Source organism: Aulostomus chinensis, chromosome 20 (assembly GCF_037954235.1).
Source record: "Aulostomus chinensis isolate RoL2024-O1b breed Wild chromosome 20, RoL_Achi_v1.0, whole genome shotgun sequence".
NCBI lineage: Eukaryota > Metazoa > Chordata > Actinopteri > Syngnathiformes > Aulostomidae > Aulostomus > Aulostomus chinensis.
The window spans coordinates 10,549,769-10,565,720 of NC_141339.1; the positions used below are offsets into that span (position 1 = coordinate 10,549,769).

The 15,952-nt window shown below is 42.2% G+C and overlaps 1 protein-coding gene across 4 annotated transcripts; it reads right to left on the bottom strand.

The window, feature by feature from the left end:
• Positions 1-1,455: 1,455 nt before the first annotated feature.
• On the bottom strand, positions 1,456-12,432 carry max (myc associated factor X). Of its 4 annotated transcripts, none has more exons than XM_086188761.1 (5): positions 12,286-12,432; positions 11,972-11,998; positions 4,672-4,779; positions 2,756-2,879; positions 1,456-2,377 (listed from the first exon to the last, which is right to left on the bottom strand). In XM_086188761.1, exons 1-5 carry the CDS (start codon positions 12,319-12,321, stop codon positions 2,190-2,192), a joined length of 483 nt encoding a protein of 160 aa, XP_086044887.1. In that variant the 5' UTR covers positions 12,322-12,432; the 3' UTR covers positions 1,456-2,189. The 4 variants fall into 4 exon arrangements, with proteins under 4 accessions (XP_086044887.1, XP_086044886.1, XP_086044890.1 ...); XM_086188760.1 differs by having other exon boundaries at positions 2,756-2,894; XM_086188764.1 differs by lacking the exon at positions 11,972-11,998.
• Positions 12,433-15,952: the final 3,520 nt, after the last annotated feature.

A 15,952-nucleotide genomic window follows, 5' to 3' on the forward strand; every position in this document is an offset into this window, starting at 1 on the left:
GTTAGAATGCAGCTGCAGTGAGTCAGAGGCGCCGATGCTGAAGGTCTTTGTTGAAAACATCGACCGGCTTCAACCTCAAGGTCTCCGCCAGGACAGAAACAGGAAGAAAGAAAACAAAAACCAGCTAAAACAGTGTCCTCCAACTACACAGTAGACCAGACACACAACACAATGAAATGACCAGCAGTTATTACAGTGACATCAGAAGAGAACCACAAACATGGTAATAAAGTTTTGGGTTAAAAAAAAAAAGGTGTCACATCTTTTGTTTCAAACGTGAGCCTGTCGGCAGGGTTCCTTCAAGTAACGTTCAATAAGTGTTCAAGCTTGACGTTAAAATTCCATGTTTTGAAATGACAGCGGGAATGTTTCTGCGGCGTTCCTCAGGGTGTCTTCATGAGGTGTTTGAGGTTTTACTGTTATCAAAATGTAATAATAAAAATCCCTGCAACTTGAGACAAAACTCAAGCGGGGGGGGGGGGGGGGTAGTCTACGCAGACATCAAATAACACACTGTTTCTGTGAGAACCTGACCTGCATCCGGGGGAACCAGAAAAACCTGACGATGTGACGAAGAGCTGGAAGCTGCGCCGCTCCTGGATTAGAGGGGAGGGAGACTATGTGCTGCGACCAAGACCATAAAAGCTCTGACAGGAAACGGCTGCATTCTTGGGACATTTTCGCACGCTGGACACAAGCACGGAGATCCAGTTAGTTAAAGGATAAAATAGTTTATTTTATAGTCTCATATTAAAGGTAGGCCTCAACTTGCAAGACAATTGTTGGCAGTATGTACAACATACTTGTAATTTCCATGGAATGGAATCGGACAAACAAAGACCTAGTACACTAATTATATCCTCCTAAATGGAAATAAAATGGAAACAATATACATACACACATTTCCTAGACACGCAAAATGTTTCCTTTTTTTCCTCAAGGGGGGGGGGGGGCAGCAACGTAGTTTTTTTTTTTTAACTGTAAAGCACAACACGTGGACAGGGACTCGCTTCCTTGGACTGAGCTACCTTTTGACATTCAGTTTTGATTATTCATACCCTTTCAAACTACAAGTGACAAATTGGCATTTTCCCATGATCTGTGAAATTACTACAAAATGCATAACATACTTTTTCAACTTGAAAAACATCCAATCAATGTTTCTCTTTTTTTCCCCCCAATCAATAGAATATATAAAACAAGATGCCTAACGTATTCAGCCACCTAAAGTCATTCACTACTTCAAGCTAAAGGACAAAATACGATACGTGTTTAGGAATATTCGCCTTCAAAACATCAATTTCAACAAAAGGAGTCACCATTTTCTCTTTTTTTTCCTTTCTTCTAAATCTTGTATTAACAAATGTGTCAAGGCAGAAAACATCTGCGATCCAGTGGGCCTGAGGTGGGTGTCGACTAACGTTTGCTTCAGAGCGGCTTCACATTCTTTAGTGGAAAAAAGTAAGCTAAAAATTATTTTTTTTATTTTATAAAGGTAAACTTCTCCAGGACCATTAATCTAGGTGTGTGTGTGTGTGTGTGTGTGTGTGTGTGTGTGTGTGTGTGTGTGTGTGTAAAGTCTAAACAGGATGTTTTTTTTTAATCAAGAATAACAAAATAAACAAAAAATATATAATATAGCAGTGCTTGGAGGAGTACGTCTGGCGCCCGTCCGCTCCCCAAAAATAACAAGCCGGGGAGGAGGAGGGGCTACGATGAGGGAACATTAAAAAGCATCAAGTTCTTAAAGTAGCCAAGCTGCCTCTTTTTGGGTTTTGGATTGTTGACGTTGCCAGGAGGGACATCGATGGCGGAAAACCAACATAGAGAGAGAAGAAGGGTGGGGTGTGGGGAACCTGAAGCTCTCCAGATGTATCCACGTCTCCCAAACAGCTGACTTCCTCCATTCCTGTTCTTGGAGTTTGGGTAGAAGGAGAGCTAACTGTGGCGGCGGTGTGAGGAGGTTTGAAGGGTCATGAGTCTCCAGTGCGAGCCCACCCAGAGTGAAGGAGAGAAGAGAGCAATAACGGGGGGGGGGGGGGTCAGGAGGCCAGGATGGTGGTGGCATTGGTTGGCATCAAGCGGAACAGTCGATTAGCCTCGAGAGCTTTGAAGGCCATCTTCCTCTCGCCTTATGGTATGCCCCGCCTCTCTCCCTCGCCGTCACCAGAATTCAGCCAGGTAGCGCTCTAGCTGGCCTCCACACGCAGCTTCTTCCTGTTCGGGGGCTCTTCGGGCTCGGACTCTGAGCTGGAGTCAGAGCCCCCGTCGAATGCAGAGACGGCACTGCCTTTGGGGTTGGTGTACAGGCTGCTGTCGGACGACGAGTAGCTAGCCTGGAGCTGCGCGGAACCTTTCACCTTCTCTAGAGCTCGGACTGCAGAAGAACATGAGAGAACGTCTGAGAACGATTCAGTTCATCCAATGAAGGTGTGCTTACCAAAGCAACATTTCAGGAAAATGAATGAAAAGGCACTGTGGGTCTTAATCACACTGTTAGAGATTTATGTTCTTCCTGTTTGGTCTTGTTGATTGCAACTAAAACAATCCCTGTTTGTTACAGCCGGCAGTGATTTGAAGATCAGGACTCGATGTTCTCAAACCCTTCAGCTACAAGCTCTTATCACTGTAACATGAAAACTAAATGACCGTGAAGACTGTTTGGCCAATCCCTTGAGCCTCCTCGGCTAAAATCACAAATACCAGAGAATCGAGAAGAGATCTTTCAGATTTAACTGGTGAAACATGCCGTTACCTTGCTGCTCCAGCAGTGCGTTCTGCCTCTTCAGGTCATCGATGTCCTGCTGGTGTGTGTGGTTTTTTCGCCTCATGTACTGGATGTACTCTGTGGCTTTGTCTAGGATTTGAGCTCGAGACGCCTGTTTGGTAGACTGCTGTTAGTGACACATGCAAAAATTGAAGCAATGACGCATGTACACAGAGTTCTTGTTACATTCTACAACACAAACTTTGATTACACTACACAGACAGCAAAGGCCAAACTGCTCGTAAGCCTCGACATCCTCTAGCATTGATTCACAGGGCGGTGGCCTGACATGGGCTGACTTCAGAACTGTTCTGCTGATTCAAATCTCATTGAGAAGCACAGCTCGTCCTTGCTCCGCCCCTTAAACATTCACTGCATGTATCTCCAAGCAGACAAGCGTCCTCTCGGGGGAGCAGGCCAAAATACTGTCCTAAAAACATGGCCGGGAACAACCTCAACTCTCCCTACACTCTCGGGATGGCACAGACAGTAGTCACCCCCCCAAGCAGCAGCCACAAATAGAATCACACTCAGTGGGAGAACCTGCCTCAAGTCCTTCTGGCAGGGTCATAACCCAGACACGGTGCTTCACTCCCAGCAGGACCCCTCAGCTGACTGGTGGGCTTTCTTAGCACATGTTCAACTTGGAATGCATCTCGTCATCGCAGCATACCCTTCTGTGTGTGTTCAGCTGACTGCTAGTTAGCTTAGCAGAATGAATTGTAGTGGAGGGACATGTCAGCATCAACAGGGTAGAGCTTAACATTTGCAGTTAACTAACAATGTCAGACCACAAGATCATGGAATTTTGCATCAGACGCATAATCTGAACTACTTCCCTGACTGGGTGCAGTGATTTGACACAGCGCCTCCACTAGATGAGCGACTGCTGCTGCTAATTGGGGCTGACTTTGTGACAGAGGATGATTACCATCGGACAAACCAAGATCCTGAGCTGCAGACTTTAAAAACTTAAGAGGCAAGACGGAGGTATGCTAACATGCACATCCACCACGTTCATCAAGCTACGCTAACAAGTCGCCAGAGGGTCTCAGGCTGAGGAGAGAAGGGTACCTATCTCGTCTGATGTTGAGGAGGACAGCAATTGTGTTTCTTTAAACCCTGATATTTTCCTGGGTAGACACACCAGGCACTAAGGCGCTAACAAGCTACCCCTACACTTCCTACACATAAGAAAACTACAAGTATCAAGAAGCTAACACATTGATTTAGCTGGTTTTCTCAGCGATATTAAACGTTTTGTTTCACTTGTCAACTATCAAGACGTCATCTCCTGACTATACTGATCGTGCCATCCGTCCTACTCACTGCAACAGTCTGAGGTTCAATACCCAGCCTGAAGATTAATCACTTCTTCTCACTCGAAAAACTCTCTACTTTGGCTGCAAGTCATGGCCGTAATTCACGTGTAACCCTGGGAGAGAAGTCTGAGGCAGCTGTAACTGAACACTTCATACAAATGATCATCCCTCGCATCATCTCATAGCCCCCCCCTCCCACTCGCCCATCATGCTGAGATGGTGTTGTAAGGGAAAATCAAACGGTGTGCCCAGTTACTGAACCCACTCCTTATGCTCTCCATGTCAGGGATGTCAAAACAGGAAGAGAGCAACAAAATGTCCTCATAATAACTTCCTGAAGCTGCTCCAACTATTTAGACTGCATCACTGTCTCGCTGCCGCCAATCTGTTCTCTCCTACCATCCCCCTTCATTTCCCTCCTCTGCTGACATGCACATAAAGCATCTACTCCAAAACATTATTATTAAAACATTATCTCACACTGACATTGAACATATATAGTGCTTTTTATCATATGTCAAAAACAAGTTCATCAATGACATCACTTGCGTGCCTGGAGGACTCTCAGGCAGTTTTACCAACCTTTTCTCCCTGCAGGGCGGGTACTGAGTCCCGGAGGCTGTGAAAGCTGTCTTTGATGTGGTCCCTACGCTTGCGCTCCAGCGCATTGTGGTGTGCCCGTTTGTCTGCCTGCAATGAGAGAGTCACAGGGCCTTCAGCCTGGCAGCAGAGCAGCATGGGTAGAGGACAGCGGGTGTCCAGCGCTCCGCCCATCAACTTACACAAACTGCTCTGCTGCCAAGTCCCATTCCACAGTTAGATGAGTGTAGTAACGACAAGAACGAGAGGTGAAGCAGGACTAACTACTACTAGCTAGCTCAATGCACCTGAACGCCTTTCTGACATAATCGTTGGCTGCAGGTTTCGTAAATAAGGAAACCGGACATTAAATATGAACCGAAACATTTCAACTTAAATCTAAATAACTTCAAGCAATTACTGCATCGCAACTCATTTCACAACAACGCCTAAGTCACTAGGATTTGTAAAGGCCCTAAAATGGATGCCATTGTACAACAGGAACGTTGGGAGGTCGTATGAAGTTGTGTATACAGACATCAGCACCCGTAAATATCATCTATCAGCCAAAACAGTTGCAAAAATATGTAACTAACAAAAACATTCAATATTAAGGATCTATAAGCAGAAAGGTTCAACTGTGTATAGGCTTTGCTTTAATTAAATATTATTATTAATTTAATACATTTATTTAATTTTTTTTAAAAATATCTGTTGTTCCCAAAACCTGAAATATCTTAACATGCATTTAGAAATTGCAGTAATTCTTGAATATTTACATTCTTGCTATTGCTATGTTGTTTATGTGCACTTTCCAAATGCAATACTTTCAATAAATAAAAGAAATAATTGAAACTGAAATTGCGTATTGGATGATTTTTTTGTGTGTACTATGAGGAGTGCACATTTCATATGGACGGGATGATGGAGTGTGGATTACATGGAATCTAGAAGTAACGCGCTTTCGCCACCAGATCAGTCACATAGCGACAGTGCTGCTGGCAGGTACGTAGCAGAGTGATGACCACAGCACCTGACAGGCGTGTGTTTGTCTCGCAGTAAAAGGAAAGAGTCCATGTTATTTTCTGTGTGGGTGTCCTGTGTATCGTTTAGTGAGTTTGGATTAAATGGATAGGGAAGGGCGGCACGGTGGTCAGCACTGTTGCCTCACAGCAAGAAAGTTCTGGGTTCGAGCCCCGGCTCGAACACGGGATCTCTCTGTGTGGAGTCTCCATGTTCTCCCTGTTCCTGTGTGGGTTCTCTCTGGTACTCCAGCTTCCTCCCACAGTCCAAAGACTTACAAGTTAGGTTAATTGGGAACTCTAAATTGACCGTAGGTGTGACTGTGAGTGTGAATGGTTGTCTGTCTCTGTTGGCCCTGTGATGAAACTGGCAACCCGTCCAGGGTGAACCCCGCCTCTCGCCCCAAGGCTCAAGCCACCCTGCGACCCTTAACGGATAAGCGGTACAGTAAAAGGATGGATGGACGTATGTTCTGAGACTGTTCCCCTCTGGGTCTTGTTCTATACTTCCATCCCCACTTCAGTGGCCCATGCTGACAACCCCCCCCCCCCCCCCCCCCCAGAGACAAACTGCTGTCCCTCCTCCTCCTCTGCCGGAGCACAAACGTGGGGCCATTCAGATTTACATTCTGGTCAAAATTTTAGTCTTTCATATGGGGGGGCGTGGGTGGACCACAAGGACAACTTAATTTTACAGTGCCTGATGAAATGTTGGTGCATAAAGGTTTTTTTTTTTTAAAGTATGATTCAGATTAGTCTGAAAAATAGTTAATTATTAATTAGCTTCTGTGGAGTGCCTTCTACTGATCATGTGGCTCATGGTTGGTTTCTATTCTGCTTTAACAGCTCCACGCTCCCTTTATTCACTCTAACAGCGACATCATCCAACAGGCTGCATATTTAGTTTTTAATTAGACTGTAAAGACATAAAATGGCTACCATACTCACATGACCAGAGAGACCTGATTGAACTGGAGTGCTCTAGTATTATCTCAGAATACATGACCCGGGATTGTCTGACTCATCCTGTCCACCACTGAGACACCGAACAGGTTCAAACACGCTGTCAGTGCGTCATATGATTGGCAGGAGGGTCACCACGTTACTAGTTACTTCATATTACCCACAGTGCCCATCTTTTCATAAATCTAGCTGGCATGGTGACAGGTGCTTGTGCGGCTTGTTGCACAAGAGCCACAAATCCACCAGGACCATGAGCCTCCTTGAATCATACACCCAACGCTAACAAGAGGCATGACTGCCCCACCTCCATCACCCACCCTGCCGGCATGAACACACACACACACCCACACCCACACCCACACCCACACAACTGCAGCTGATGGCATGTGCAATTACATGTCTAGCGTGCATCTTCACATACTCAGTTTCGATCACTGGATAGGAGGGTTGGGTCATGTGGCTGTTTTCCTGCATGCAAACAGGATGCAGCAGTCGCTGACATTATAATACGAGACAGAATACACTCCAGAATGTGGAGACAGTAAACCCCGGTGTGGCTGGTTTATATTAAAAGGGCTATATCATCACATTTGAAGACACGAAACCCTGAACATTTCTGGGGAGTGTGAGCTGCTGACAACTATGGATTGTTTGATTTTATTTGGGGAAAAAAAAATGTCTGTAATTGAAAAAGTGACATTTATTTTAGGTTGATAATTTAGAGTTCTGGGCCAAAAATGTCACAAAATCAACTACAATGCAAGAAAAATACAATTTTCAGGGTCTCTACAAATAGTTTGAAGTTTCGTGAGATACTGCTATCACATTACAAGGTTTGTGGTAGAATTCGATTGTGGTGGAAGACCGCCTTTATTCATTTATTTTATGAATAATATTGACTTGACTTTGAAAAAGGTCTATTTTGTTTCACAATGTAAATGCAAGAGATTTCATGGGTGTCTAAGTCTACGTTACTATATGGTACTGCCTTAAGATGAATGCTAGGCACCCACTTGTTTTTAATTTGAACTTGCAAACATATATACTGTGTAATACAATATTTTGTACATAATATGTATTTCATCATACTAAACTATTACTTTGTAATAACAGGTGGTAGAAACACAACTATGTCACGATAGAATTTTATAATCCTGATATTGGTACACATTGTGATGTAGAACATTTTAGTTAAACATTTTGGCAGGAATTAATAAAAAAGCAAAGAGCCATTTTTTGCAAATAAATATATCACATCCTAGAAAAAAACCAAGAACATTGAGCTGATGTAAAAGCTGTGAAAATCCAATTGTTCATACAGCAGTGCCTGACCGCCTGATAATAGCTTTATAAAACATGACAAGATTACAAGAAATCCCGGGCAGTTGGCAAATCCCCCTTAAATGCTTCAAAACTTGAAAAAAAAAAAAAAATTAGGTTCAAATCTTTTTTCTTTTCTTTTTTTAAAAAGCATGCAATTTCAAACCAACATGAATGAGAGTTTTTGTGCATTACGTGAACATATGGGTGCTGCCATGGGAGGCTTTGCTGAAGTCCACAAGAGGTCAAAGCGATACAATTAACAGTACCTTTTCTAGCAATATGTAGTCAGTAAACATGTGATCTCCATGACTCACATTACAAAATGAAACTTAAACGCGCTACCTCTAGGAACAAGATGGAATCAAAACTGAATTTACATGTCAATAGCGAAGTACTTTGCGCTCAGCTGAAATCTTCAGCTGAAAACGCCATCTTGTTGCTTGCTGCCTTCTTGCAACGTTTTCTGGCCCAAATGTAAAGAATTTGGAACAAAACAGAAGTATTTCCAAATGGCTCGAGGTGTAGATGACCCCCTCTGCTGCAAACCAGTAGTCTCACAATACCAGACGGTGGGATTCCCCCCCAAATGTCCAACATAGCTGAAGCTACTTTCTATGAGCTAGACGTGTCATACATTCTAGACTCCAAATTCAATCGAGTGCCATTAATATCTCATGTGTGGATGAAAAAAAAGACTGGATAAAGCTACAAAAGGGAAAAAATGTTAGAGATTCCTTGTTAAATAAACTACAGGAATAAATGCAGCTGCTTGGACATGTGCTGTCTTTGCCATGTGTAACAGTTGGGGAGCACATCAAGACATCATGAAAAACAAGTGTCTGATTACCAAAGTGAAACCATAATCAGTTCATCACAAATCTGATACCTTTCTACTGGCTGCGTAAGAGGACGCCGTCGCCAGCCGAGCTGCTCCCTCCATTCTATTCATACCTGACCACGACGCCTTACATAACTGCTCCAGGTGCTGAGTGGAGGAGAGGCTAGCTGCTGCAGCTTCTCGCTCGTCTTACATTCACTGGGTGAAAGACTACACTGCTGTCAGGCTGCTGGTGGAAAACCCTTGAGCTGCTAATAAAGCCAGAAACACCAATAAACCAGGGACTGCAGCAAGCAGCAACTCCAAAAATAAAATATAGAGTATCAAATGAGCAGCAGGTTGGTCCTGAACGCCAGGCTTGGTATAAGTTTGTTTGCTTGACAAATGCCTGAAACAAGGTGTCAACATTTGTCCCCAAAAGGCAGCATTAAAATTATCAAAATGATCGCTTGAGAATCCTTCACTCTGACATGGTGAATCACCTGTGGCTCTCAGTCGTCCTTCTCCTTTATGACTAGACGTCAATCTTATCTCACTTTGACAGATCTCTAGACCACAGACTATGTATGGAAGCCTCCACAAAGTCTACTTCACCCCGCTCTCACTGTGGCTGCTTTAACACTGAATTTCTTTACAAACAACAGATAAAAACTTGTTTTAATCAAAATAAAGACTTTAAAGAGGGATGTTTCAACATTTCATTTGTATGACCATAGACGTTGTTTCTTAACTAGCTTTGGGAAACTGAAGCTAGCAGAGGCCAATTTAATCCAAGGAACCAAACTTCGTAGCATGTGTGTTTTGTTGTACATAAAAGACCAAAGTCACACTCTGTAGACTACAGACATGCCGTTTCAGGCTGGTGAAGGGAGTCAACAGCATTTTTAAAATCATTATTATTGGGGGTGCTCAAAAAAGGATTTACATTAGAATGAACAAATACCCTACAATAGAATTGACTGATTAAAAAAAAAAATTCAGAATTCTGCAGGCTCATTCCTTCCTTTTTCCTTCCAGGATTTCAGACAGCTAATTCTATAGACTGTGCCATGTTTAATAAATCTAAAAAGGGTTTACAACTTTGAATTTACATTTGATTTGGTGTGATTTTTTTTAATATTTATAAAAATGTCCATCAATGACATAGAGAAAAGTAACTCAGGACAGAATCTAACTTGCGTGATGAGTAGAGGATCATGGTTGACTCTTGAAGTGAGACCATGACCGCTCGAGTCAACATGAAACTGAAAATTTGCACCATGCACTACGAATGATTGTGTTTGAATATTACTTTCAGGCCACTAAAGTAGCTGCAATCTCCAGCATTACGCTAACAGATTAGCATCACTCACCAGCCCTTAACTACAACACTAATCTAGTGACTGATAGGTAAAATTTAGCAGGTGGGCAAAAAAACAAAAAAAAAGGCCATGTTGACCCTTCCTGAGTAACATTAAGTATTCCAATGATGCAATATTTTTAGATATGAACTGCTTTAGTCCATTTCCCACAGAAAACATTTTAACTGCAACTTTTTCTTTTGGACATGAACTAACAACTGCATTATTTTAAGTAATTCAATTATGAGAGATGCATTTATGACTGCAAACCATTTAGAGATGCACAAAAACTAAATGCAATCATTATCAGTGGATACTGGCCTGTTTTTTCTTTTACTATATTAGAAGACAATTCTCTGACAGTGTAGAGTCAATGTTTTAAAATTCATTTACCTATGGCATGGACAAAATATATATATTATATTAAGTGTTTTTATACAGATCACATAGATGAAATATCGGCTATCAGCCAAATTTGCTGTTAAGTTTTATATCAGAAAATCAACAATGACTGACCGCTGAAAAACATCTGGTGCAACACTAATGCAGTACTTTACAACACCAAAACTGGTCAATTTGTACAGATAAACAGACATAATTACTGATTTTATTTCTTTATTATCAACAACTGCATTTTATCTGCTTTGATTAGCAGACAATTGTGATGCAGAATTTCATTCCTATGTACTCAATAATGTCTCAAATACAGTTTTTTTTTTTTAAACTGCTTTGCTGGAAAGCAAAACTGTATTTTCCTGAATTTTAGTGATCTATTTCATAAATATGCTTCTATGTATTCAGACGTGAAAGCCGCATTCATGAAAATAGAGGCAAACGTAGGAGGACAACTGGAAGATGCATGTGTATGCATAAACTCAGTAATCAAATGAAACAAGCCTAAATGAACTGAAATTAGGTTTGAGTTTCCCGTGAGAGAGCGCAACTGACTTCTCTGCTGCTCCACAGCAAACAACAACAGAAGGACACTACTGGGATGACTGCGTGATGTCAGAAACATGCTTAGATAATTAAAATCACAAGCTATTTTGAATGTTAACTGTGTGGCTGCAGGTGAGACGTGGTGTTGTGCATGAAGCAGATCGTGCAACAGCTCTACGTCATCCACGGAGGCTGCCAACCCCTGTAGTGGCCTGTAGAGATGGCTCTAATCACACTGCAACACAGGAAAAACATCCCGCAGCACTCCTTCCTGACACCAAGCCTTATCCGAGACACATGCACCAGCATCTCCACCTCCCTACCACGGCCTCGTCGTGGCTGCAGTGTCAAATGTAAACCGCTGAGATGACCTAGATGTGAGATTTGCAGACCTGAACATGAGCGGAATCCCCGCGGTGTTGAGGAAATCGACCCGGAGCAACTAACCGGCTGCTATCCGGCATTGAAAGCCTTGTATTAACCGGAAAAAATAACAAACATGCAACAAAAAGCCTTTGTAGCGGGATAAAGCTTTGGTCTAAATATAGACGTCGTGTTACCGCGTCCCTACGGCCGCGAATACACAGGATGGGGGAAACCCTGCAATGCTCTATCGCTCACTCCCGAACAATAATCGCCGTACTAATGGAAATGCACGAATTACACGTTTGATGCGTTAAAACTGCCATGCACAAGTGTAAATACACAACACAAGTGTAGTTATTCCACAGGAGAGCAGTACTTTCACATTCGCTCATAAGTTGTAAAATTTTCTTATCGCTATAAATATCATAAACTAAGCAGAATTTGATGAATTAACTTTGCAAATACAGAGACACATTTTCGACCCTGGACAAATCCCCCCCAGCATTACGCACCACAGAGTGATATCTCGGTGATTCTTCCTGCAAAGAAACAGAACAAAAAGTACAATTGTAGCCATAATTGTACAGCAAATCTTACTCTTACGCCGAAGTGACTTGAGAATAAAGCGATTTAGAAAATTAGTAATGTTCCTAACTGAAGAAATCTAGTATTAAATATCAATAATTCCGAGCACAAATACTTATCAAACAGACAAGCAAAGCTAGCCAGCTTAATCGTGGCTAACACTAGCTGAGCAGCTACTTCGGCTCAATCGCCAGCAAGCTAAAATATCTTCGAGTAAAAGGTTAAAATTGGCCATACTCACGTCACTATCGACTTCGATATCATCGTTATCACTCATTCTTCGACAAAATGGTCAAGTTTAAAGGGACGTGTGGCTATAAAACAACATGAATCAGTTTAGCACCGAGCGGCGCTCTAACAGACAGACTGCTAGCAGCTCACGTTCTGTTTGGACAGAACCGAGGTGGACCGTCTCCACGTGACTACACAAAGCTACCCTGGCACAGGACGCATGCGCAGAATCAGAGGCGTGCATGGGATTTGATGTCTTCCAGGAGACTTTTCCCCTTCTAATATTACATAAGCAAACATTTTTGACGGATTTTAAATGTCGTTTGAACATTTATTTTAATATCTTTAGATTTTCTCTCAAAGACACCGTCAAATATTTTCTCAAATACCTCTGGACTGGTAAAGATTAATATTTATACACTACAATATCCATGAGTCCTGGACGTTGTTCATGACGCCCTTTCAGTCCCGATGCATTGTGGTAAATGCAGTTTGAATAGCGTTTGTATGTCACAGGAGCAAACAGGGCCATGACAGAGACACGTGGATTATAAAAATACACCCAAGAAATACAAGCACACATAGGTTCTGTTACCTCAGTCTACTAAAATGCATTAATCACGTGATCCCTGCCTGTTGTCATGTAAAACACAACATGCTCACTATTTTTGTCTTGTTTCTACTATATGCCCTCGCATTTAACATCAACTCACATAGACTCCTATATTGACACATGCGAAAATAAAACTAGTATGGTTGAGTCATCAAATACATAAGATTACTTGGTTCTTTGATAAGCAACTATTTTCATATTTGATTATAACACAAATGACCGGCTCCAGCTCCTAAAATATTTATTTAGTAGAGTTTTATGAGACAACTGTTTACTATAGAGGAGGGATGGTTGAAAAAATAACCCAGATAGCAAAAGAATGTTTGGCCAAACAAAAAATCCTCAAGATTCAGCTCACGTGTGCTTTCTATCTGAGAAACATCAGTTCTGTGTCTTTTAAAGTTTGCTTCAAAGCCATTTCTAGTCAGTCTCTAATCATTTTCAGAATAATATAAGAGACATAATCAACATATGTTTTAATAAGAAAAACTGTCAGTTGCTCAATCTGCGCATGCACATAAATATCCGATTTTGTTCTGCGGCCGGTGGGTGAAATCAACAGTGTTTCGAAGTGTGGGGGCTGGTCCGGGGACAAATTACAAATAATCTGCTCGGGTCTTCCTTTTTCAAAATTGTGCTATAGATAAGGAGCTTACACTCTGGATTATTTTGCACTGCAACAGTGGCTCAGTGGAAGTGTAAAAAAAACGAACTGGGAGAGGCCTCATCCATTCCCACAGCAGGTCAAGAGGCCACAGCAGCTGCAGGCGACACCCTGCCCTCCATCTCCCTCCCAGCCAACACTGAGCTCTCGACCTGTGCTGACCTTCATCCTGCCATGTCTTCCTCCATCTTGTGGACGTGTTTTCTGTGCTTCTGTACTCTCAACCAATTTAACTTTCCATCGAAAATTTTATACGTCATGCAGCAGCAGCGGAGGCAAAGAGGGTCACTCAGAATTATGGTAGGTAACAGAATAACCTATTTAAAAGATGGCAACACAATAAGGCTTAGCTTTAACAATGCATCTGCCGCAGTGAGGACTCTCCATCTTTATGGACGACGGCATTCGGCTATATTTGTGCTCTCCAATTGCGTTTGAATTACCTCTGGGGATAGCTGATATCACAGGGAAAATATGGTAATGTCCAAGTGCACCCTGATTTCCCTCATTTGCTGTCTTGCCACACCCTCACCGCTGTTCTCCCCGCCTTAAATGTTTTAAGCACCATTTCAGCCCAAAAGGTCCTGGCTGAAGGGAGCTCATCATGAGCAGACATTGATTAGTTCTGGCTGGAGGAGGAAAAAAAGTAAAAATCCAGGCATGTAAAGCACCAGACTGTAATTATAGCTGGAGAGGCTGATCTTTCCAGGCTGAGCCTCTCAACCCCCCCCCCCCCCCCCCCCCATGTCCTTATTGGGACGGCCTGTTAAACCATTAAAATGCCCTGCTTTTGTCCCCTACCAGCATACTACCGACTACACTGGAAAGGCCTCTGTATGCAGTCACCATTATCTTTTTTTGTCCTTGGCATTGTTGTCAGTGCAGGACATATAAAAAGGAGGGAGGGAGGGTGAGCGCCATCAGACTCAGCATCGGATTAAGGGTTGAGTTAGTGTCCCCTTCCACATTAAGTGCTTTGGAAGAGCAGAAAGGTTTCAAGGCGCATGCAGTCGTATGTGCAAGGGCTCTCAGGCCCGCCTACTAATAACAACTCAGGACTCAAATTATTTTGGCTAATTTCAACAATTCCACGTAAAAAAAATATTTTAAATGTATTTATGAAATCCACCAGTCTCCGTTTACAGACTGAAGCCTCACCACAGCCTAACGTTAGCGGTTAGCTTGATTAATCTCAAAACGGTGATGTTTTAAAATGGATTTTGTAGAATTTCTAACCTATTATTTCGTTGTTTTTACAGACCTTATAGACTTCAAACAGTCTCAGTGCTATCTGTCATGCTTTTAAAATCATATTCTTTTTTACAAGATAGATCTTCCCCTGCAAAATGTGAGCTACAACTTGCCCACGCACACAAAACATTGCTGTAGACTCATGAAACTTCCAAGTGATCAAGTAGGCACAGATACTTTTAGAGGTTGCTAAGCAGACGAACCCAACCAAGCACAGTCACAGTCCAGTAATGCAGGTGTAGTCACTCTCCATTTTCTACCGTCACAGAACGAGCGGAAAGCTTTGACTCCCATGACATAGTTTCAACTGCTCTTATTCCTGTCACTCTGATTTGATGAGAATTACCATTTGACGTGGTTTTATTGAACAGAGGTGTGACAAAAAAAAACAGAACTGGTCACAGTTCAGTGGTGAACATACAATGTAGTTTTATCAAACTGAACACAGAAGCTCTTTTGCAGTTAGATTTCACGCACAGAACTAAACCCTTCAAAACGGAGGTACGAGACAGGCCAGCGTTTGTGTCTTTTCAAGCACACACTGGTAACACTGTTTTTGAGTGTGAAGTTTAGTTATTGTTTTTTTCAAAGAGCAGCTATCATGAAATACTGTAGTTTTTCTTTTTATTCCCCCCCCCCCCCCATCTATTTTTAAAATTTTCTTTTTAAATTTTTTTTTCAAAATTAACTCGTGATGGTGGTACATCACCAGCCTGGTCTAATGCTGACTCATCATGTTGTTTTTGCGGCAGAGAATGAAAACATGTTCGATACTCTCAGTGGAAAAGAGACTCATTTGCATCTTAACTATCAAGATTGTGAAATCAGAGCACTACTGAGCTCCACTGGATTCATTTGGCGCCGCCCTCTGTGCATCCTGTCAGTCTCTCAGTACTTCATGTGTAACCCCCTATAAGACTTTTCATCATACATAATATAGCATAATATGCCGACATAATATATGTCAGTACCTTGGCTGGTGGAACCTTTTATCCTCTGACACACAAGGAAGGAACTCAAATGCTCGTCTGATTGTCTGAATCAGGTTTAAAAAAAAATCCTGATGAAGAAAAAAGATTCAGGACACTAAAATGGAGGCAAACAGGAGGTCAATAGGAATGGTAAAAACAAAACAAACACAAAATAAAA

What these genes read in the sequence shown, in the direction of transcription:
- max (XM_086188760.1), bottom strand. Translation starts at nt 12,321, where the DNA reads ATGAGTGATAACGATGATATCGAAGTCGATAGTGAC. An exon ending in CACCGAGATATCACTCTGTG is followed by an intron (nt 4,780 to 11,971) that starts GTGCGTAATGCT and finishes CTCTCATTGCAG; the next exon opens with GCAGACAAACGGGCACACCA. An exon ending in CGCACTGCTGGAGCAGCAAG is followed by an intron (nt 2,378 to 2,755) that starts GTAACGGCATGT and finishes GTTCTTCTGCAG; the next exon opens with TCCGAGCTCTAGAGAAGGTG.